Source organism: Apis cerana, linkage group LG12 (genome assembly GCF_029169275.1).
Source record: "Apis cerana isolate GH-2021 linkage group LG12, AcerK_1.0, whole genome shotgun sequence".
NCBI classification, from domain to species: Eukaryota; Metazoa; Arthropoda; class Insecta; order Hymenoptera; family Apidae; genus Apis; species Apis cerana.
This window is the reverse complement of record NC_083863.1, coordinates 3,157,678-3,185,434: the sequence shown is the minus strand read 5'-3', so window position 1 is coordinate 3,185,434 and position 27,757 is coordinate 3,157,678. Positions and strand designations below refer to the sequence as shown.

At 17.9% G+C, this 27,757-nt stretch overlaps 1 protein-coding gene across 4 annotated transcripts; it reads left to right on the top strand.

The window, feature by feature from the left end:
* The first annotated feature begins 429 nt into the window (after window positions 1–429).
* LOC107993290 (organic cation transporter protein) lies at window positions 430–27,231 on the top strand. 4 transcript variants are annotated; one of them, XM_062083346.1, is made up of 10 exons: window positions 430–843; window positions 21,920–22,612; window positions 22,728–23,007; window positions 23,215–23,473; window positions 23,585–23,753; window positions 23,860–24,093; window positions 24,179–24,393; window positions 26,051–26,232; window positions 26,296–26,432; window positions 26,503–27,231. In XM_062083346.1, exons 2-10 carry the CDS (start codon window positions 22,470–22,472, stop codon window positions 26,615–26,617), a joined length of 1,734 nt encoding a protein of 577 aa, XP_061939330.1. In that variant the 5' UTR covers window positions 430–843; window positions 21,920–22,469; the 3' UTR covers window positions 26,618–27,231. The 4 variants fall into 4 exon arrangements, with proteins under 4 accessions (XP_061939330.1, XP_061939331.1, XP_061939329.1 ...); XM_062083347.1 differs by lacking the exon at window positions 430–843 and adding an exon at window positions 3,435–3,575; XM_062083345.1 differs by lacking the exon at window positions 430–843 and adding an exon at window positions 17,848–18,007.
* The last annotated feature ends 526 nt before the right edge of the window (window positions 27,232–27,757 follow it).

Sequence of the window (27,757 nt, the reverse complement as noted above, 5' to 3'; positions counted from 1 at the left end):
CTAATAAAATAATATAATAGTTATATAACATTTTACTAATAACTTCAAATAAAAAACAATTAAATAGAAAATTTAATCAATATATCGTTTAATCTTAGATTATATTTGAAATTGTCTATCGTGAATAGACTTTATGAATATCATAAATTATTTTTCCAAACTATATAGAATCGCTTTATTAATTTATCGATATAACGAAAAAAATATTTTTTTTCCAAAATCTATATTAACAATTTCATATTCTTTTATACAAAATATATTATATGAAAATATATTTGAAATATATTTTGAAAATATATTTTCGTCTCAATGAAGAGTAATATGAATACGAAATTACAAATATGCTCAACATGTCCTTGATGACATCTGGTTCATACCAACTATAGATAGGTATACACGACCTGGAAATTATGTAGCTTCATTTTATTGTCAGTTAAGCTTATACGAACATTCAAACGGTACGGATCGTGATTTAAACAGACGAAACTCTCTTTTGCGAGATATGGAGGATTCTGTTCCATGGAATAAACGAGATTTTTTACCCTTGATATATTTTAAAATTTTATGGAAAATCGAACATTTATAACAACGTGAACAACGATACACTCAAATATATTCCTTGATAATATACATTAATATATTATTAATACATCATTAGTAAATATTATTAGCCAAAAAAAATTTAAATTTGTTCTTGTGTTAATTAAATGATTAATTATATTTGTGAAATTTTTTATATTTGTACTTTTTTATATTTAAAATAATGTAGTTTTATGTGTATGATTATTTCTTTGTGCATAATTATTGATTGTGGGACAATTTTAATTTCGTCGGAAAATTTAAGTAAGTTTCTTTTTAGATTATTTTTTTATTATATTTAGATTACTTTTTTATTACATTTTACATTTACATATGTATATATGTATTATATATATTGTATATTATATTATTTTTCTAGAAAAATGTTTAAATATTATGACTCAAATCAGAAATCATATTTTATTTTAAAAAATTTTATTGCGTTTGAAAATAATTAAAAATATAATATAATTTTAATCCTTATGGTTAATATGTTTTTAATTATTTCTTTTTCATATATTCTTTATTCATATTAATATATTATTAATATATAATTATTATTTATAAATATATTATAATATATATAATAATATATTATAATATGTATGATTGATAAATGATAAATGTCAATAGAAAAATAATTTTATATATAAAATTAAAAAAAAAGGAATAACATTTTTTTATTTGAGACTTTTTTAAAAAATCGAATTTAAAAATTAGTCAAATACAAAAAAAATTAACTTAATTAATTAATACAAGTAAATTAAATTTAAATAAAAGACAACTCTGCAATCAAAAATAAATGAAAAATATATAATAAATATATTATTTATATTATATAAATATATAATATATAAATATATTATTTCAAGATTCAAAAAATTAAATTTGAAAATTTATATACAAGTATTTCACTATTCTGTTTGATTTCTGTTTGATGAATTTTATTAAAAACAAGAATTTAAACAAGAAAAGTTTATTCTACATTTTTTATTTATTTATTTATATTTTGCATAAATTGACTTTCTAATTTTCAGTCGCAAATTATTTTCCTATATTGAACAAGTTTTTAAATTTTCGAAATAAAATATCAAATAAAAAAATCTTATTCTTTTATTTTTATATGCAAAATCACTTTCTGATTGTTATATATTGTTATAGTATTATAAATAGTATATTGTATTACTTATCTATTTATATTGTATATACATTTATAAACAAAAGCATATATCAAATTGATTCTTTTTATAACACTTGTTACAATTGTTGTCACATAACCCGACTATGTGGTCCCATTTAGAATATATACTATTAATGTGAGAGATGACGCGTTTGTTATCCAGTCAATGCCAATCATTTCGAGTAGAGAGTTAGTTCTATGTTAAAGCATTATATCTATATCAGTGCGAAAATTACATCTATAAATTGATACGAGAATAAAAAAAAGAATAGAAAATAGTTAAATACGTTAATCTATGGAAAAAAGAAGATATATATTTAATATATTTATAGTGATATCAATACAATTTTATGTAATAATTTTAGATTTCGTATTAATATCTATAATAAAAATAAAGATTTTTATCAATGCTAATTAAAATATTCGAAATAAAAACATTTCGATATTAATAATAAATGCTTTTGCGTATATTCTATATACTATTTATTAATAAAATAATTTTTAAGAAAATAAAAGTAAAATATAGATCATTATTCTCAATGTATATTGAAAATATATTAAATATATTATGCATATATACTTAATATATTTATGTTAATATTTTTTAAAATACGCAAGAATTAAAATGCATAAATACTTTCATGAATATCGAAATATATGGATTATAATACAGATGTGTATTAATTTCAATATAGAGACGTATATTAATATATTCGTATTTTATTATATATAATTTACGAATTATAATACTTATATATTATAAGTACACAAATATATTATATTTTAAAACAAATATAGAACAAATGAAATTATGTGTGATTTAATATTAAAAATTTTTTGTTCTATGTACAAAATTTATACATATATTATAAAATCTAAAGGCAAAATAAATATTAGTTAAATGATACAAAAATTAATATTAATATTATTATTATTTATATATTATTATTATTATTATTAATATTAATATTAATTAAAATATATGTTGTAATATATCGTTAAAAGTAAAAAATATTTATTGTCTTTTTATTTGAGATCAATTTTTTTTTATGTTTATTACTTAAAATATCAATAAATCTATTCAAATGTAATCATCTATTTTTTTATATATACAATATTATTAAATAATATTTATATAAATAATATCTATATAAATCAATAATCAATTTTACGTGAACATTCAATTAGTCAAATAAATATAATATATAATATCGTAACAATAGATTATATTTATGTTTATTTATACCAAATAATTTTTTAAAATATAAAATGCATATATATATATATATATATATATATATATATATATATAAATTGTTGACAGATATTAGCATAAATTATTACATTCATTAATAGTACGATTGATATTACAATAACAATTTTAATGTCATTAAAATTTAATAATAGAGATATTTTAATTTTTTATTAAATTAATTTCATGATTTTATATCTTATTGTTGGATTATATGAAAGATATATTACACGCACTATAAAAAATTACAAATTTAAAATTATTTGAATGAAAAAATATTTTTTTTAAATAATTAAAAAATAAAACATAATATAAGATAACAAATAAAGTTTAAAGACAATTCTAATTATATATTATATATATTATAAATTATCAGATATTCAATAATTTGTAAATTGTACGAGCTGCCATCTTTCGATAGCTTTATAAAACAATCAGTATCATAAGGTTTTCGACCTATCTTTTTTCGTTCATATGTACTTTTGACGTTTTACGGTGTCTTGTGAATCTTTTTCATCTTCAATTTGTTGGGAAATCTAACGATTCTATGACAGAGACAAACAGGTATAAAAGTTCAATCTATATTTTGCATACAATAGAAATTACAAATTATTTCATTTATCGTGAAACCTGTCAAGTTTTATTGATTGACTGTGTACACTCAGCCGGCCGGCAAATAGTCGACGCCGCGCCGGTCAATTCAATAACCAATAAAATAATATGAATAATCATTTTCATTGTTAATAATATGAGGTCCAAGTTCACATGTTAAATGTACTAGGAAGTAACATTGACATAACAAATAAATAAAAAGAATATTAATATCATTGATTACTTGTCTGAAACAATGTGGGTCATTGACATACCAGTTATGTGCGAGTTTGTAACTTAGAAAATTTGAGAATGCGCATGTTTGTAATAAAAAAATGTAAAAAAATATACGCGGGAAAATATTTCGGATAAAAACATTTGATGAAAATATTTCAGAATAATAAATATAAAAATATTTTATCGAATTAATTATAATTAATTATATATTTATATATCGAATTATAAAACATATGTTTGCAAAAATATTATAACAATAAACATTTTAACAATAAATCTTTTATTCTTTAATTAATCCATAGATTTTTATTATATTTTCTATATTTTCTATATTTTCTATATTTTTCTATATTTTTCTATATTCTATATTTCTATATTTTTTTATTCTTTAATTAATCCATAGATTTTTATTATATTTTCTATATTTTTAAAATACTTTGCATTATTGATAATGTGGAATACATATAAAAACTTAATAGAAATTCAATTTATGTGAAAATATATTTTAATACAGTGATATTCTGATTAGGAAATGTATTTAAAAAATTATAAACTTTTAAAAATTATTAATAGATAAATGCATTGATTATTTAAAAAATTTATGAATTAATTGAAAAAGTTACATTATGATTTATTGTTTTGGAAAATGATTAAAAAACTTAAAATTATTTATTTTAAATCTATAACAACTTTATTTGAAGTGAAATATATACAATAAATATATATAATAAATATATAATATAAGAAATATATATAATAAATATTGTTGAAAGATTTAAAATTATTTTAAATATTTTAAATATTTATTAATACTGTTTATTTTAAATCTTTAATAACAATTCTATATAAAGAATATATTTAAGTATTATATATGTATATATGTATATATATTATATCTTCATTCAGATATGACATAATATATTATTACATCAATTACACAATGATTGATATTGTTAACATTCAGTAATTAAATATTTTTTAATAATTTTTTATTCAATTATATAATTTTAAACGAACTATGTTGATTATTATAATATTTTATTAAATTTAATTTAATTTATTTTATGAACTAAATGACTTAAAAATGAAAGATTACATATTAATAAAATGTATGATAATCTGCAATCTTAAAAATAATATATTACATTATAAAATAAATAAAATATTAACAAGAAAATTAAAGAATAGAATTTTGGAATTTGAAAAAAGAATGTTGGATAGTTTTCTGTTTTTATTTTTTGTAATTGCATTTTGTTGCATTAATAAAATATTAATAATAATAAAAATAAATAAATAAATAATAATTTTTTTAAAATGGTATTTATTCATAGAAAGAAAATTATAATTTATGTGTTTATATTTATGTAATTTAAATCATGATTAATGCTTCAATGTTCGTATGAACTACTTATCTTAGAATTGTATAAGTTAATAAAGTTAAATATAAGTTAATTATACTAAATAATTATAAATACAAAAAAACAAAATATTATAATACAAATAATAGTGATACAATAAAGAATACAAGAATAAAATAATACAATAATATACAATAATGATACAATAAAAAAAGTAATATATTTTTTTTTAATTAAAAATATTATTGATATTGTAAATCAATATAAATTTTTAAATTTATTTATGTTTAATATATTTTATGAAAGTTATATAATCGTAGTCATTATAAATCGCAAATAAGTTAAGGATAGTGCAATGTATATTCCATATATTTCATTAATAAATTCAATTATAATTGTGATTATCACATTCTTTAGTTTTTAAGATGATCATAAAATATAAGCAAGATTGAAAATTATATTCATTATAAGAATAATTTATCATTTTTGCATGTTAAATTAAATTTTTTTCTGTTATTTAAAATTATTTTTTATAATAAAAATCTTTTATTCAATTTTTCAATAACTGTTTTTATAATTTTTTATTTTTTATAATTTTATTTTTTTACAATTTTTTTCAAACAATGAATAAAAAATTAAAAATCAAAATTAAAAACTATCCAAATCAATTCTATTACAAAAGTTGTCATTAATAATTATATCAATATTATATCAATTATATTAATAATTATATTTATTAATAAAATAGTTAAAAATGATCTTAATTATGAATTATATTAATATTTAATCAAATAGATAAGTCAGTCAGTTAAATAGATAACTCGGTCAGTTTCCCGCTAGTGTCCTGAAGTTTGTGTTTGAATTTCTGTTAATTTCATCAGATGGGGATGTAAACGGGTTTTTTTGTTTTCCTTGCAGATGTAGTTCATAAGAACGCCCTTGCAAGGACAACGGCCTTCCCGAGTCTTTAGATCTTTTGGAACGAACATTTAAAAAAAAACAAATTGATAAAAGAAGGCAAGTTAATACGACGAATTATATCGAGAGAACCAGTCTTCTGCTTTTGCCTTCTTGTCTTTTTCTATATTCTTATCTTCTTTCCTTATCGTATCACTCATTTTTCTTTCCTTTCATTTACCTCCCTCCAAAGTTCAAAGCTTCCCTTCTCTTTTTTCCTTCTCTTTGGCTCACAAGGAACCAGTCGCGATTTTTCACGCAGTGGGAACTAGAAACCGCTCCCTACTATAAATAGCCTTCGAGTTCGCTCTCGAGTTCTGCTCTCTCGGCCTCCAACGGCGATGGGAGTAGCTAAAAGGGGGTAGCCATCCATGGGCGTCGACACACTGACGTTTCAGTTTTATTTTTTTATCATATTCTAATTTTAACTTCTGTTATATAGCAAAAATTTTTTTTTATTTATATTTCTTTTTTTTTAATGATTCATAAACATAATCTTGTGCTGTAATTTTTTCAAAATAATTTCAAAAAAATTATTATTTTTCATTCCTGTTTTTTAATTATTTTTTTATTATTTCATAGAAAAAAAAATTAATATTGAATATAATCAAAAAAGAAACAAACATGTATTTTTTTTCATTTAATATACTTATATTAATAAATAAACTACTTATATTATTTATATATATATATATATATATAATAATATATTTATATATAATAAAATTTGTAATTTAATATTATTATTAAAATTTTTCAAAAATATTTTTTAATAAATAATTTATCATTTTTAATAAATAAGAAATATATACTTAAATATAACTTAGCTGCATTTGTATTCCTTAAAAAATACATCGTTTGAAATAAATAATTATATTAAATTTTAAAAATTATTTATTTTTGGATCATGATGGATATGCATGAATGTTAATTATAAATATTTAAAGAGAATATTTATGCACATAGATCTTTGAATTACTTATGAAAACAAATTTGAATACAGTAATCTCTTATAAATTGCAGGAAAATTGGTAAGATAGATAATAAATTGATACTTCTATCTAATAACTAATTTTTTTTTATATTTTTTTTATTTTCATAATTTATATCTAATTTGAAGATTACATTTTTTTTAAATTTATTTAAATTAAAAGAAATTAAAAATTCTAAAAATAGAATAAGATAATTAATGAATTTTAATAATTTTTAATTTTCTTAAATCTAATAAAATTCTATCGACGCCCATGGAAATCATGACTTTATGTGAAGGACAAAGAGATAGAGGGGATGTGCATTGGAATTTTTATGGAAGTAAAAAAAGAAAAAAGAAAAACTTTATGTCTGGCATTAATCGAAGAAGCAAGTGGTGAATGCAAAGAATAGATATGTTAAAGTGAATAATTTAGAAAGAATGTTGATCAATTTTCTGAAAAAAAAGAATGCTGTTTTTTAAAATTAATCATCGAGTATTTGATGAAATCAATATGAAAAATTACATAAGTTTTTAATGTGAAACAAGGTGATAAAAAACTATTCAAGACATTTAAAACTATTCAAATATAGAAAATAATATAGAATAAGTAATATAGAATAACTATAGAAAGTAATATATCTTAGTTAATTAAATATAAAATAAAATAAAATATGAAATGAAATAATAAGTATGGATTAAGAAATTAATATTTTTATAGGTATAAATACTATTTATAGTTATAAAATAATATTTCTTAAAATGAAAAATTTTTTTATAATTATAAATAATTTTTCATTTTAAAAAATCTCGTTTATTTATTGTTTTAAGAATTCTATGTATATAATTTTCTGTATATAAATGAATTAAAAATATATAATCATTTCTTTTTTTTTTTTACAAAAAATCTTTTATATTTTTTTTTATTCAAAGAATATTGATTTATTAAATTATTATTAAAATGAAGTACTTACATATTTTATTAATTTATTATTAATTTATTAACACTATTATTAAAATTATATATCTATATAATACATATCTATATAATATATCTATAATGTAATCTAATTTTTCTTCGATCATTATTTTGATATTGAATTTGTGTAAAAGTAATATCTGTTTTATAAATGTGGAAATAAATTAATTTATTATAATCCACTGATATATTCTATTTTTAATATTTTATAATATATTGTATAAATATATTATATAATATATAATATATTATATAAATATTGTAAAAATATCATATAATCTAAATATTACTAATCTAAATACTTGTAAATATCATATAATCTAAATACTAAATATTAATCTATTGAGTTTATATTTTATATTTTTCGAAACAAGAATTTATGTACATAATCATTTATTTTTATTGTTAGATATTTCCTTAATTTGAAATTCGAAAAAAAATAAATCATTTGCTGATACATTCATCCACATTATTTCGATTATTAGTATAAGAATTGCTTTTATATTGCTTAAAAAAATTATTGTAATTATATTTTCTTTAAATTGATCATACGTATGATTAAAAATATTAATTATCTTATTTTTTTATATTGTAATATTTAATTTATCTCTTATTATCTGAATTATCTGAAAAAAGTAGAATGTTTTGCACAAATATAAAATGTAGAAAAATACAATAATTATATAAAAAATATAGATAAAAATGAAGTTAAATATATATATATATATATAAAATATTAAATATAGATTAAATTAAATATTAAACAAACAATTTTCCCGTGAATCTAATATTTTAATTGCCAAGTTTATAATAAAAAAATCAATTAAGAAAAATTCTCTTTAAATTTTATACTCTTCAAGATTATTACTTTTCATTACAATATCAACATATCTATTTAAGTTCTTACTTTCCATATAATATTCCATTATATGAATTTATTCATAAAATCACTCAATGATACAAACAAATAGCTATATATGCAAATAATATTGATGATTAATGAAAAGCCTCGAGGAGTTTTTTGTACGTACATGTATACGTACGAAATAAATAATTTCCATCTGCAATTATGTTATAAATTGAACATAAATAACATAATCGAATGACATGATAGAAAAAAATATCAGAAATTATATTAAAATTCATAAATTTTAAATTGTAGATATACTTCGCTATTATTGCTATCACCGCATTCATTTAATTGAACAAGTGATTAAAAAAAATCTGATTTATACGCCTTATTTTCATCTATCTTTATATAATGATTTTTTTAATATTTTCTAATATGAATAATTATTTGAATAATATAAATTTTATTATTATATGAATAATATGAAAAATATATTTTTGTGGCAAGTATATATTATATAATATTCAATTACTATTAAAATTAATTGATATGAAAATGCATTTTTTGATATATGTATTTTTTAATAAATATTTTTATTATTGAAAATCTTATTTTATTTTTAAAAAGTTTTGCTAAATTTAAATTCTTATTATATATTATATATATAATTATATATATAATTATTATATATTATATTAATATTATTATATATTATAATTTTTTTCTAACTAAGTATAAAATATTGTAACTAAATAATTAAAATATATAATTGAAAAAATTAAAGTTTTTTATTTATAAATAATGTTACAAATAATAAATTTATAAAAAGAAAATAAAAGAAAGAATAAGTTCATGATTAAAAAAGTTTATGATTATAAAAAATATTACGCAATCGATATAAAAATTGATTAGAAACTGATTTTTCAAATTAATTTGTACTCAATGAAAAATAATTTATACTTTTTTCTTAAAATTTATAAAATATAAATATAAAATGACATAAAAAATGAAACAACCATTTTTTGATTTATTTATGTTCTGAATAATATATGAATTTATTTTATATATATATTATATTTTATATATATATATATACACAAAGAAATTTTAAATGATTTATAGTAATTATAATATATATATCATATTATAATTTTTTTGTAATTTTTACGTAATATATACGTAATATTACGTAATTTAATATATAATATTTAATATATAATATTTAAGTAATACATTGAAATGAAATTTATATTGAAATTTAAATTATTTAATATTAAACATAATTTAAAGTTATTAAAATTAATTTATTAGATTCAAATTAATGGAACGTCAATAGTTGAATTATTGATTTCTTAACTTTAAAATAAAAAAAGAATAAGTAAAGTAAATAAAAGAAACGTTTCATGATAATCCGTATTTTCAATATAATAATTTTAATTTCATTCCATATTATTATAATTTGTAAAGCATTCGAATAATTAGCGAACATATCAATTATAATATGTAAAATATAATTATATGTTTCTTCTAAATGTATCAAATATAAAATGTACTAGAAAAGGATAATAGAAACGAAAAGATCTGAAGGAACAAAATATTATTTATAATTTCATAATATTATTGTTTATTATATTATATTATAATATTATAGTAATATTATTATTTTAATCTTTAATGTTATAAAATATTAGATATCTAATTGATTGCATATATTTCAGTTAATTTTTTCGTCATTTCGTCAATTTTTTTTCACAAACGAACCTGTTACAAATTATTTTTCAATTCTTTTTTGTTCTCATCCCTCAAATAATTTAAAAAATCGTTCTTAATTTTTTTTTCTTTTTGTATCTTAAATAATTTTTTGCAATCGATTTACTTATTTTTTCAATCGTGACTTTTTAGAATTTTCAAACTTATTTTGCATCAATTTAATTTTTCACATTAAAAAAAAACAAAAAATAAAATACTAAAAAAAACATTCTAAAAAAATATAAATACATAAATATAATAATGTATAAAAGATTCAAAAACTAATATATTTGATAGTATTTATATTATTAAAAATCACTACATCTAAAATTTTTATACGAAATGTGTAAAAGATTAATTTTTTGATTTAATTATTATTATATTTAATTATTAATATATGTAAATTTTTTCTTTCAATTTAAAGAGAAAAATTTCAAAAATTTCAAAATAAATTATTATATTAATTATCATATTAATTTATCAGTCATAAATATTTAAAATATTCAAAAAGAGTCAAAAAAAGATTCAAAGATCCATTAGATTTTATAATTGAGTTGTATTTTTCAACAAATCTAAAACTGGTCACATATATACCCATTGATCTGCATAATTCGCTTATGCCGGATGCTTAAAATGCATACGTTCTGAAAATAGTTTTATTATAATGGATCATTGACAAATCATATTTTAATAATTATAGATTTGTTATTAACTAAAAAAAAAAATGCTTTAAAAAACATCGTTACATAGTGATTGAAGAAAAAAAAATTATATTCACATGTAAAGTTGTTAAGTAAATTGTCGTTTGTGTAATTGATTGGCATAATTATTTGAAGATAAATAAAAAAATCTATTTTTTTTTCCTTTAGAATTTACAGTTTTTGTCAAATGCAAATGAAGATATTTTAAAATTTCATTGTAACCAAATAATTCAGCCAAAGAATTGTCACAAACGCTTCGATTTGATTTTTTCATACGTATATAATATAGTAAATTCTAATTTAAATCTATCGAATGATATTTCATATTATTTGTTCTTGCTTATGCCAAAATATTTGCATAATTCTATTCCATATACATTCACTTGAACAAATAGATTTGAACAAAATGTAAACAAATCCGATAATTGAAGCAAGTTAAAGTTCTTCATGAATGAACATCCCTATTCCATTACGCGACTGAATTGCCACGGAATGCTGCGAATGTAAACGATCACTTTTTACCTTATCGTTTTAAACGCGTTGTATGCATGCGACACGATCAATTTTCTCGGTTTATACTATCAACGTGTCGCAGTGTAATTCGTTTACATCTTCAGAAGTGATATGATTTAATTCCTATAATTATATTTGTCTAATTATTAATATAGTTATGATTAAACAATTTTTTTTTACTTTTTATTCTTTTAATTATTATTTTATTATTGGAATTATTAATTTTTATTATTATTATGTAAACTTTATTAATTTAAAAAAAATTATTCATTTAATGAAAGAATAGTTCATTATTTTCATTATTATTGATATTTCGTATATTGAATTTACATATATTGATATTTTAACGTAACTTTATATAGAATAAAATTTCATTATAAACAGTTCATATAATCGAAATTCATATAATAGAATTATTCTTATCAATTATTTTCACTACTTTTAATTTCTCATTTAAATAACCAAAAAATTCAGATAAGTGAATTCAATCATATAATTCATTTTTTAGATTATATAATGTATTTTAATGTAATTAATTTATTGTATTTGTATTTGTTTTCATTTATAGCAAATATTCATATTCGTATTTATATTTAATTCGAATTATTAGTCTATTCTGTTATGTATTTGTTTGTCGTACATAGCAGATATTCATATTGTAATAATATGTTTTTGAAGATTACAAGAATACTTTTTATTAAATATTATTAAGAATGATTATTCTTAGAGATTGTGTTTATTAAATCTTCTTACTAAATCTTTATTAAAGCTCTTTTTAATCCCAACTAATTGAAAAGAATTTATTAAAAAGATATTATTTTTTATTATTTCTATTATTTTTCTGAGAACACCAATCAATTATATATTTTGTAATGATATTTACATATAATATATACATTCTATGTTTTTTAATTTCTCGAAACTAATGCAATGTTAAATTTTATTTGCATACATATACAAAATATTTCTTTTTTAATAATCTAAAAGAAAGTTAACTGCAATTTATATTTCTATCTATAAATTTGATCTTATGTAAAAAATGGATGCGAAAATAACAATAGTACTGATTCAATAAAACATATTAATAAAATAATTATTTGACAATGAAAAATTTCGTATGTATTTTTTTATTATATAGAAATATAGAAATATATATTATATAGAAATTATATAATATTCCAAAAAAAGTAATTTTTTGGCAATTTTATTGTATAGCACTTGTTTCTTCTATAAAATCGAATTTGAATTTTCAAAAAACTTTATTATAAATTTTCAAAAAATGAAATAATATCAAAGAAATATATTTCAATAAAAAAGAATGCTATGATAATAAATCAAATTCAATTATAGAGAAAGGATTAGAAAATATATAATAAAATTGGAAAAAAATTATTTTTTTTATAAAATACAATTTTGTAAATATAACAAAAATATTTTATATCCATTTATCTTCTAAATCCATTTATCTAACATGATAGACAATTTTTATGAGCTTCAGCTTCAGATTTAATACATGAAAATATATAAGAAATCTTTCTATTGTCAAATAATAATATTTTATCATACTTATGCTATTATTTTATCATATCTATTTTTATAAAATAAATTCATAAACAGAAATTTGCAAATAAAAAATTGCAGTTAATTTGTATTATTAAGAAAAAAATATGGATATACATATAAAATTTGAAGATATTGTATTAATTTTGAGAAATATTAAAAAAATATAGAATATGCTATCATTTTGTTGCGAAATATAGAATAATTCTCTCTCTTTCTAGTGGTACATCAAGTAACAGCTTCATTTTGCTCTACTACAATATAAGCGGAAAAGGAGTGACGCCTTGGCACTAATTCAAATAATAGGAATTTAATTAAAGTTCACTTTATTTGAAAATTTTATTTCAATAAATGAAATTCAGACAAATGGAGTTTTATTCAATAAAGTTCAGACAAATATATTTTTTTATAATAATGATGTAATGATATAAAATAAATGTTTCTATGAATTCGATAAAAATATAGATACCGATATTTTTTTTGAAATATCTTTCTTTTAAATCTCTTTTTAAATGATATTTATACAACAATATGAATTTATTTTTATAATAATCTGTTTTAAATAATATTATTATTAGTATTATTATTAAATTTTTAACAAAAATACTTGAATTATTAACTCATATATATATATAAGACAATTTTTGTTTTCATTATATATTCATTTATATTATTTCAATTTAAAAGTATAAATCCTAAGAAAAATATTTTCTATACTTTTATAAATAAATATTGTAAAATTGTAAATGAATATAAATATCAGTACATGATTTATTTTTATTTACATAATTTTTAAATTACAAAGGAATATCTATTAAGATAATAAAATCATTTTAATATAAGATTTATAGAAGAAGATTTATAAAAAATTATAATTTATAAAAAAATTATAATATAATTCTAATATAATTCTTATATATAATATAATTCTTCTGGATCAATGAAAATAAAAGTACATATAAAATAATCTTAATCTTAAAATTCAGAGTTAATTTTTTTTTATTATATATTTTATTTATTGTAGTAAAAATAAAAATAAGTAAGTAAAAATAAAAAAGAAATTGAATTGCAGTTCAACTATCAAATAAATATATAAAAATATTAATATTATTTTTGAATTTCGAAAAATTTAAAAAAAAGATTTAATAATAAACTTTATAATATTTATATAAAATTCAAATTAAAAATTATTCTACAAGATTATCTATTCGTGAGATGTTCAAAATACTGATTCAAAGATATAAATGTTAGTATATAAAAATATCGTCTTATTAAATTATAATTATACATAACTATATAATTGTGATACATGAAGTGAAATAGAGACAAAACATGATGGTGCAATAATGTAATGGAGATAAAAATATTTTAATCTATCTTCGTCTTACATCTATTTAATGCAAACTTCAATAAGTTATACTTCAATTGCTTATAATTTAATAAATAATCTCAATCAATATTCTTGTGTAATAACTTTTGTGTTTATTTCTTTAAGTTTACTTTTTTTCTTATTATTTCTTAAATCTTAATTTCTCTCGTCTTTAAAATTCTTCTAAATGTTTATTAATATAATTAATATCTTATGTATTGTAATAAATTATTTTTTCATTTACAAGACTCATTATTTTTCTATCTATTTAACACATATGTTTCTTTTTTGCAATTAAAGATCAATTTATAATTTTTCAAAATTACTTATTTTTTATTATATAACAATGATAAATCAAAATTTGCAATTTTTGAGTTATTGCTATTATTGCTCCTTGTAATTTTTAATAGTAAAATTTTATTAGTAAATTCTCAAATCATAAACTTCCAATTTGTTATTTCCAATTTGTTATGATGTTTTTTTACATTCTTATAATAATTCAAACCATTCGAATTTGTTTTCTTTAAAATCGTTTTCATTAAAATAATTTTTTAGTTATATTTAAATTAGATATATATTAGATTAGATATATATATATTTGAATTAGAAACTATAGTTATCATAAAAAAAATAGATACACATAATTATTTTGATACCATTTTATTTCATATGTTTAATCATTTTAATTGATTTAAAATCATTTTAAAATGATTAATATTTTTTATTCAATTTTAAAATAATTCATTAAATTTTAATTTTAAAAATACTTTAAGTTTTTGCATATAATAGATTAAAAAAATTAATAAATTAAAATTTTTAATTAGATATTTTATTAATGTGCTAAAAAATCAAATTGTCTCTAATTCGAAAATTATAATACATTATATCACAGTTCATATATATATTATATATAATAAAGTAAATAAGAAGTTCGTATAATATTTTTTGTTTATCAATATTATTAATATTGTAATAATATTTTCTATTAAATCATGTAACTAATGTTAATTAATAATTAATTATTAATTATTAATTAATTATTAATTAATTAGTTGTGATTTATATGTAATAAATTTTAATGAGTATTTGTTGCTAATTCATAACTTATTCCTTATATTAATTCATAACTTATTTCTTATAATTCCTTTCTGTAATCATTATAGTTTTTGAAGAAATGAATTGATGTCAAATTGAAAAAATATTTTAAATATTATTTAAATACAATGAGAAAAAATTTTCATACACTTTTTTACAAGAAAATTCACTTAATTTAAAAATTCTAATTTGAAATTAATGAAATTGATAAAATATGTATATGATATATCTATTATTAGAATATTATGTTAGAATATTATAGATATATAAAACAATTTTTTCATGATTATTATATAATTTATTATATAATTTACTATATAATTTTTTCTAATTTTTTTTGGTAATGATTAAATATTAATAAATAAATAAATTTTGAAAATTATATATATATAATTTTATATATAATTTAAAATTTTAATTGTTTAATTTTATAAACAAATATTTTTTTAAATAAAACTTTTAAATATATAAAATATAATTGTTTTAATATTCTTTTTTTAGAATATTATTTGAAATATCATTTGAAGAAAGTGAAATCAATGCTTAAAATTTCAGTGCATTTTTCACTTTTTTAAATATAACTTCATATAGAAGATAAAATAAAATTTTTATTTTAAACTAAATTTTAGAATTTACTGCTCTCATCAACCAATTATAAAAAAAATTGTCAGATAAAATTATAAAATATTATAATATATTAAAAGTTTTATTCCTGTATTTAATATCTCAATAATTAATATCTTCAATGATTTATAAAATATTTTTTTTAATTTAATATGAATGTGTTTATAAAATATTATACTAAAAGTTCCTTGTGTTTAATATCTCAATGATTTTTAAAACTTTTTTAATTAAAATTTTTTTTAATTTAATATTAAAAAAAAACATCCACATATGTGAAATTGATGAAATTGATGACAATAGAAAAAATAGCTATAAAAAATATTGTTTCACATAAATATATTAATATATATATATGGACCGTAATTAATATGTTAAAATTTAAATAAAATTTAAATTAATAATATAAAACTATTTTATTAATTATATGATTTAATAAAAAAATTAATATTAAAAAACAATGAAAAATTTATATTATATGTACAATTTATTTATTGCATTTAATATAAGTATTAAGATAATAGATATGAGAGATTTTCTGCAAAATGAAATGCAAAAAAAAATAGTTTTTATTATATCAATATGATTTTTACATGTTTCTACACGAACGATTTCCATTCGTTCCATTCCTACGTCTATTCTTATGTCCAGAAATTAAGCACGATGAATCACGTGATTGAACAAGGAGCAACAGGTTTAACGATTCTTCATTAAGATTAAATTCAAAAGACGAGATAGAAAATTATAAGTAAGAATCTTTACTAAAAAATTTAGATTTAATAATTTATTTTTAAATTTTTAATAAATTATAAAGAAATTTAAAATAAAAACAAGCATTTTTAAATACTAATAAAAATCAATTTTTTTTTATATTAATATGGATGAATTAAAAAAAAAATTAGAAAAAATATACAGTATATATAATTAAAAATCGAAAGTTTAAAGTATCTATAATAAAAAATTTAAAAATATCAGATATAAAATCTATTCTATGTAATTAAAAAAAAAATTGATCAAAGATATTTTTTTTAATAAAAAAAACAATAAAATATCAACAATTAAAAGTTTTTTATTTATTTTATAATTATAATAGATCAATATTTAAATAATCATTTGAGTTGAATGATCATAACGGTTTTAAGGATAGATAAGAATTCCAAGGAATGGCAATCGCGATTGATCATGAAAAAAATCGAAGATATGAAGGGTAGATTCGATTAATAAATGATGGTTGCGGCGCCACTGTTATACCTCCGAGGGTCATATACTTATTTACTTGAGTTCCTGTGTATCATCGGCCAAAGCGCCGTCAGTCGTCATTCGGCTTTAGTGCGTGTAAGATTGTTTCGTATTCTGTTGAATTTTTGTTCGTTAATCTGCTGAATTTTTCTAACAAATGTGTAATAACTTTCAATATCAGTGAATATATTATGGAGAATAAAACACGTACGATTCTTTTAATTATATCGAAATGTAATTAGAATATTTAATGTGACCCATAAAACCACGTTATAGAATTGTATAGTATAAATGTATACATTATGTATAGATCATTGAAACTTTCTTGAAATTTTATAAATGAGAAGATATAGTTTTGAAATTAAAAAAAAATTTATTTTGTGATTTTATAAAAAATATAAAATTTGAATTTATATAATTTGATCAAAATAAATTATTTTAAAAAATATTATATTAAATAAATAATATTTTAAAAAAGATTTTTATAAAGATAATTAGGAAGATAATTAATAAAATTATACAATTTTGTATTTATTTAAATATTATATTATTTGTATTTAAATATATTTCAATTATAAATAGGATAGAATAAATGATAGGAAATGAAATTCATATTATTAATAAAAAGTTTCGGTAATTTTATATTGTTTTTTGAAAGAAAATTATTAATTATTTAATTATTCATTAATTTAAGTTATAAAATTTAAGTCAAAAAATAAGATTAACTTAAAAAATTTTCAATTAAAAATTTAATTTAAATCAAAATAATTATATTATAGAATTATATATATAATATCTTATGGAATGCTTTTATTATAGAAACTATAAAAATGCATTATAGAATTTTTTAAATAAAAAATTTTTTAAATGATCTGATAACTATATAAAAAGTTATATAAAAAGTTTAATGTAATTTATATTTGATTCATATGTTCCATTGAATGAATGTAAAAAAGAGATAATTATTTTTCAAAATGTGATAGCATATGTAAAATATTTTCTTTAGGAAATTTAAATAATATTGCACATGTTTATAATTCTATCATATTCATATTATTCATTAATATAAATATTTATATAATAATATATAATAATATAAATATTTATATTTATTCATTAATATAAATATTTAGATTTTTTTTTACTATATCTAATCTCTTTTAAATAAAATATATTAATTTTCAATTTTATATTTTCTGCAGTTTAATGCAAAATAAAAATATATGATAAATATATAATGAATGATATAATAATTATTTTGGAAATGTTTTTTTAATTAATTAATTAAATCTATGAAATGGAAATTAAGTTGAAAATTTTAAATTTATAAAAAATTTCTTTTGAACGATAATCAGCCTTAATGGAAATTGTTTTTTTTATAAATATAATATAACATATATTTTTTTAAATATATCCGCTTATTATTGCAATTGTTAGCCAATTTTTTTTTTAAATTATTATTTGTAACATTGACACATATTTATAAAATTTATATTAAAAGATATATAACAATGTAATTTTATTGTTAAAAAATAATGTATAAGTTAAATTTAAAATAATATATATTATTATAAAACGTATATAATATATTAGTTATTAAAAATTTAAAATAATTTACAAATTATCTAAATAAATTATGAAATTTTGTTATTTAGTAAATTTACATACAAAATACAAAATAATACAAAAATAATAAATAATAAATTAATAAAAATAACAATTTAAAATTATAAATTTTTATTTTTTCAAAATAGTTTCAAAGAATTATATAGTTTTCGATTATTTAATTATTTGAAAGATTTTAAAAATTGTTTTGTTTAAATTATGTTTAGTTATCTTTGTAACTTTATTAAATAGATCAGATTAGAATTATTACCTTATATTATTAGAATTATTTACTTTCAATTTGTCATCATTACTAATATGTGTACAGATTGGATGGCAATTGTTGTATACAATGAATCTAATTGAATACAATTAATCTATACATATACATCAGTAATAACTTTTATATAAAAAAGAAAATTCTATATTTAATTATTTCTTTCGATTATATTTTCGAGTAAATTTTTTTTTGATCTTATAATTAAAATTAAAATTGAAAGATAAATGATTCCAATCTTAATATCCAATAAAATATAAAAAACAATTAAATTATTATAATTCAAACAAATTTTTAAGTTTTTTAAAACTTTTAAAATTGGCATAGTTATAACATACATATTACATAAAAATTTTTAAAATAATTGACTGATTTAAACATTGCATAAAATTCTTTTAAAATTATTTTTAAGAAATTACAAATTTACAGTCTTATTATTATTTATATTTTTATTTTATATTTTAATTGTTTATAATTATATTTTACTAAATATATTATGTATAAAAATATAAATATAAATATATTATATATAATATATTATATATTTTACTAAATTCATTACTTTTTTCTCACATTTTATATAAAAATATATATATTTTACTGGAAAGTTTAAAGTGAATTTATAGAAATTCAATATCCCAAAAATATGGAAATATCAATTAACTGAAGATTGAAGATTGAATCTGAGATAATTTCAAGTAATATTTTCTTTTAAAAAAATTTTCATTATGGTTTTATTATAACGAGTTATTAAGAAAATTATTATGAAAACAATAAATAATATAATTATAAAATGCATAATCTAATTGATATTGTTGCATACGAGAATCAATAAGTCCATTCGAACATGAATAAGTCCAAGCAACATATGTTGAAGAATATATGTTTACTTATTGTATTATATTTTATTTATTGTTCGTGATAATTCAATATAATTTTTTATCAATTAAAAATTTTTTTATATTTATTTTTTTAATTTTTTTAATTTTATATTTATTATATTTAATCCTTAATTTTTTCAACATTTGTTGATTAAATTTGTTTGTGCTTGATCAACGGTATATAGCAACACTGTTGTTGCTATATATTGCATGCTATATATATAATTGTTGCGGTTCGATTAGGTTCGATTGGTCAGTATTTTTTATTAATAAAGTCATAATGAAAATTTTTGCAGAAGAAAATATTGTTTGAAATTAATTCAAGAGTCTTCAGTTAATGGATATTCTTACATTTTTCGAATACCCTGTATATTTAGCACAGCAAATTCCTTTCACTTCATAAATTCAATTATTTATTATATAATATCATATCAATTTATTTTAAAAATCAACTTTTAAATATTATCTCTTTTATTTGACATATACTATACTATATATATATAATATACTACTATATACTTATATTATTTTTATCCAATAAATTATTCGTTATAATCTCAGTATTATGTATTTATGTATTGTAATCTCAATAATATATATTTCTATAATAAATAGATATATATATATTATCGTGAATATTTTGATTAAATTTGTATTCGATGACATTCTGTAATTTAGATTAGATACAAATATATTAAAACTGAGTAAGTATGTATTAAATCTGTTGAATTATTAATGATTCACATATTTTATATCGCAATACTTATTGTATCATGTAGCAATTATAAGACATTCTATTTGAATAAGACGTCCATATCGTGAAGTTGGTCCTAATGATTCATAATATACTTTGCTATTATCGTTAAAATCAACTTAATGCTTTGAGAATGAAAAACTTTTGTTGTTATTAAATCAATTTGCATTCTTTCATTTTAAAACAATTACATCCTATCATAATAATTATAACATCTGTTATATGATATATTTTGATCTTAACTTTTACATTATTTTTTTTATACTAAATAAAAAATAATCATTTTTAAATTATTAAAAATTATGATTAAACAAACTTTATAAAATGTAATAAATAATTCATATTATTTTTTTAAAATTATTGTTATTTTATTATTTATTTACATATAAATATCAACTAAATATAAAATAAATAAAATTCTTATGTTTTTAAATATTAAATTAATTGTGAAGTATACTAGTTAATTATTATTAATTAATATATTATTATATTACTTAAAAAATAATTATAAATAATCTATTAATAATATCCATATTAAATTTCATTTAAATTTATATTAGGGTTGATTTGAAGAATGAACCTACTGAATTTTTGAATTTCAGTGTGAAAGAGGAAGATCCACGTGCATCAATCTGAATCAATACAATCATCAAGTGCTAGATTCTTCAGATCATCTGAAACTATTAAAATCTTTCAACTCAACATTTGAATGCTTATAGCATTCAAATAATCTTATTAAATTAAATTAATCTTAAAAAATATTTTATTTTATCGATAATAATAAATTTTAATTTTTATTGAATAAAAATGATATAGTATTCACAAACTTTTAACTTATTATAAATTGAAGATATTTAAGAAAATTAAAACTTTAAATAAAAAAAGAAAAAAGAATAAGCGAAGTTTTAAAAAAAAAATAAAAAGTCATTTTTTAAAAGAAGAGATAAAAGAAGTTTTCAAATTAGAAATTAAATATTTGAATTGATCTATCGAGACAATAGGTCTGAAGACCTCTTTGCGACAAGAAATTATTATTTCCGGCGAAACGGATTCAGCGAGAGAAAAAAATTGCTTTAGAGGCAATTCCCCGAATAGGAAAACTACGGGGATTTGGAGACGCAAACGAAGAAAAATTAGAAATATCAAAGAAAAATGGCATACGACGATGTTATACTTCAAATGGGAGAATTCGGCCACTATCAGCGCAGAATTTACTTGTTGCTTTGTTTACCAGCAATATCTTGCGCTTTTCATAAAATCGCTGGTGTTTTTTTGAGCGCAAAAATGAATGCCCGGTGAGAATTAAATCTATCAATTGAAATAAAATATTTTTATAAATATTTTTATAAAATTGACTAAGTACTGTATAATAGATTATATTTTTATAAATATATTAAATTTTCATTTTAGATGTTTGTTACCACATGAAAATTTGGAGAATGCCACATATTTTTTATCTCCACACGTGATGAATGCGAGTTATCCGTTAGATTACGATCAGCAAGAATTATTACAGTGTTACAGATTGGATATTTTTAATATTTTTAATGAGACAATGATTAATAAACATGTCAATACAGATGATTCATTTAAACCATTTATTTCAAATACTGTTAATATTCAAGAATTGAAGCCATGCGAGACATATGTCTATGATAGAAGCAAATATAAAAGTACCACTACCTCTGAGGTAAATACATATATTTGATATTTTTATTTATATTTTATTTATATTTGATATATTTATTTTATTTTATTAAAAGCAATAAATCTAAATTATTATTAAAATTTCAAATCTAAAATTTTTTTATAAAATTTTTATTCATTAATCATTAATTTAACTAAATAGAATATTATTTTAAGAAATAATAAGAAACTTTTTTTTTAATTTTTTTAGTGGAATTTAATTTGCGACAAGGCATGGTTAAGAGCTACGGGGGATTCGTTATTCATGGTAGGAGTTATGCTTGGCTCGATGATTTTTGGTGCTTTGTCTGATAAATTTGGACGTAGACCAATTTTTTTCCTGTCTTTAGTTATACAGTTAGTTGGTGGTATACTAGTCGCAATTTCACCCGAGTTTATTTCCTATGTAATCTTCAGGTTAATAGTAGGCTCGACTACTAGTGGAGTTTTTTTGGTAGCCTACGTAATAGGTAAAATTTATAAATCTTTATGTTAAATGAATCATATGCATTCTTTACTGGTATTATTTAATATTATAGTGTTATAATACTGACAATGAGAACGACAACGTTGCCTTTCAGCCTTGGAAATGGTAGGTCCAAGGAAGCGTTTGGTAGCTGGAGTTGGCTGTCAATTATTCTTCACAACTGGATATATTCTAACTGCTGGTTTCGCATATTTTATAACTGATTGGAGAATGCTACAAGTCGCTATCACTGTACCTAGTATTGCATTTCTTTTTTATTGGTGGTAAGATAATATTTCTCTTATTTAAATTATTAAATAAAATTATATTTTTTATTTATTTTTTTTGTATTTAATTTTATTTTTATTCAATTATTTAATTTTATTCAAGGTTCATTCCTGAATCCGCTCGTTGGTTATTAACAAAAGGTCGAATTCAAGAAGCAAAAGATCTTCTTCAACGAGCCTCTTCAGAAAATGGCGTAGAGATGCAAAGTGAAGCTCTAGATACGCTTCTTAATAATAATAGTGAAGAAAGTGCACCAGATTTTAAGAAACCATCATTATTTGATCTTTTTCGTTATCCAAATTTAAGACGAAAAAGTATTCTGCTATTCTTTAATTGGTAATTTTTATTTCAATTTTCTTTGCAATTCTTATTATAATTGTCCATATCTATTCATAAAGAAAATCATTTCTTTTATTTTTAGGCTTGTAAATAGTGGTACATATTATGGACTATCTTGGCATGTGTCTAATCTTGGTGGCAATGATTATGTTAATTTCGTTATTTCTGGACTTGTTGAAATACCTGCGTATACATTTTTAATCTTCACATTAAATCGTTGGGGTAGAAAAATCATCTTATGTGGATGTATGCTAATATCTGGACTTTCATTGCTTGGTATTTTGCTTGTACCTGTTGGTTAGTAAAAAAAAATTATATTTTATTATTTTTGTTTTCATAAATATTATTATGAGATATAGAAAATGTTTATAAAATATTTTTTGTTTTTTTTTGTATGATAACTCGCAATTTTCTATTTAACCATAATCACTGATAATGTTGATTAAATTTAACAAATTTCAATTCAAATTTCACAATATATTTGGACATAGACTATAACAAAATATAATATTTTTCATTTATGTATATTAAAATATATATTAATCTTAATAGAAACTTATTGTCTGTATATTTTAGACTTAAAATCTAAAAATCTTTTAAAAGGGCAAAGAATTAATCAATCAAAAAAAAATAATCCAAACATAGATAAAAAAAATATATAAAAGATAGTTTTTGATTGACCTTTTACATACAAAACAATTCAACATGTATTTTTTTTACTGATTATAAAAAAACACTATTTGAATATTCAATGAATAACTAATTATCAGCAAGAAAAGTATATAAATTTTATGAAATTTTATGAATATTTTGATTTAAATATATAGAAATTTTATAAATTTTTGAAAATTATTCTATATTATTTTTATTGAATAATTGAAAATTTAGATTTTAACAATATAGTAATATTTGATGATGAATGAAAGTTTATGAATATAATCTCATAATTGAATAAAGAAGATAAAGATATAACAAAGAAGTGAAAATCATATGTTAAATACATTTCTTTATTTTTAACTTTTTGTCTTATATTTTAATTCATAACTCTGTGTGTCATTTACATTCACGATTAATGACAGAATCATTTGTCATCAAACTTGAATCTGTATTTCCTATTTTATTTATTTTACTTCATAAAACATATTACAAGCCTTAAAACATGCTTATTATTATAAAGCAATATGTGGAAAAAGATATTACAATTAATGTAAAATATTACATTATTAAATGATTTTTAAATGATTGTATAAGAAAATGATTATATTAGAGAAAAATTAATAGATTCTCAATTATAATAAGTTCATTAATTCACACAACATGTGAACTTATTCATTATTTCTTATATTAGAGGAATCTTATACTTTTTAACATTATTGATTATTCATCCTATTTTTATAATTTCATCCCATAGAACTTTTTTCTCTGTATATCTATGGATATAATTTTATCTATGATTATTATCTATGGTTATAAAAATTGAGTTATTTTATCTAAATGTAATATCTATTTAATTTAAATTCAAATATTCAGTTAAATTAAATATTTAGATTTAAATTTATTTATTTGATTTAAATTTTAATTGTGAACTATATATAATAATATAAATAATAATATAATAAAAATAATAACAAACCTATTTATGGGAGACAATGAAAAACAACAAAAATATTTTGAAAGAAAAGCTTAAATATTAGTTTAAACAATGGAAATAACATTAGATTATGTAAATATGTATTAAAGAAGAATATATTGAAAAAAAATAATATAAATTTAAATAAAAATTTATAAATAATTAATAAATTATAAATAATTAATAATTAATAATTTATAAATAATTAAATAAATAATTTTTATAAATTTATTTACAATCTTTATTATTTATAATATTATTTATAATTTGTAATATTTTATATTATTATATGATATGATTTTATATTATTATAAATATTTTCAGATTCACAATGGCTCATAGTATGTTTAGCAATGATCGGTAAGCTCACGATTACATCGTCATATGGCGCTATTTATGTTTTTACTGCTGAACAATTTCCTACGGTTATTCGAAATGTTGGTCTTGGAGCAAGTTCAACTTTTGCACGAATTGGTGGTGTAATTGCTCCATATGTCATTCATTTGGTAATTTATAATTTTAATTTTCTAATTATTTTGAATATATTCATCCCAATTATGTTGTTACAGTCTGAAATCTGGATGCCTTTACCATTTGTTATTTTCGGATCGTGCGTACTTTTTGGTGGAGTAATGTCGTTACTCCTTCCAGAAACATTAAATAAAAAGCTTCCAGAATCTATACAAGATGGCGAATTATTCGGAATGTACGTGAATATATAATTTTTTGTTTTGATTTCATAAAACTAATAACTTATATAACTTACACAATTTTAGGAAATCGAAGAAAATAAAAAAGCAACAATTAGATATAGAACAACTAAGTGAAATTGATATAATAAAACCACTAAAACTGCAAGAAAATGGAATTCATGAAAAGCAAATTGGATGACATTAAATTATAAGAAAAATACCAATTATGCTCAAAGTATTTTTGTCTAATCATATTTCAATCTAAACTATATACATTAAGCATCAAGAAATACAATGTATACAATTCTATGTATACAATGTAATCATTTACGTATCTAATACAAAAGATTGAAATATTGAAAACAAAAAAAAATCATATTGATTTTTCAAATTGTATTAGTATTAATTATAATAGTATAAGCTGCTTTTAATCAATCAAAATACATAATATGAAATTAAAAAACAATAAAAACCTTATTCTTAAGACTTTTAACTTTAATAACAAAAGTAAATAAAAATGAAAAATAAAAAATGACGAAAATAAAAAACTAATTTTTACATATTTCTGTACATATATACAATATAAGTATAAAATTGTAATTTAATAGCATATAAATTCTTAGCCAGCAAACATTCATTTACATGCATATATCAACATAGCATATCATTGACTTTAATTTCTGAATATTGTTTATATATCAAATGATCTCTACTGATTAATTACTCTAATGATTTATTTAGAAAATATTATGTGAATAATTATTTTTCTGCATAAAGATGAAAAAAAAAATATATAAAGATTTCAATATTTAATAGTTCTTTATTTTATTATTAATTATAATGTGGTTATTTAAATAGTTTCAATATATTAAGAATTAAATATATTCAATAAATATTTAATAAATATATTCAATATATTAATAATTAAAAATAAAAAATTTATTTTAATTCTTAATATATTGAAAAAAAATTGCTAATATATTAATTTTTTGGATTATTTCATCGACAACCTAGTCATTTTTTTGATACATATTAAAAAATTTAGATTTTTTTCAAATTTTAATATTTTCTTTATAATTTATTAAATATAATATATTAAATATCTAGAATTAAAAATATTTTTTTATGTTGTTCATTTTATAAAATTATCATTTTATCAAATTTCATTAAAATCAATGAAGATCATATTTAATTATAAATACTATTATATTTCTAATAAATCTTGATGATTAATAATTATATATAAAATATATAAATATTCAAAATTAAATAATTCATAATTTGAAAAATAACTTTCAATTAATATTATGATATATCAATATATTAATGTTTAATGTCT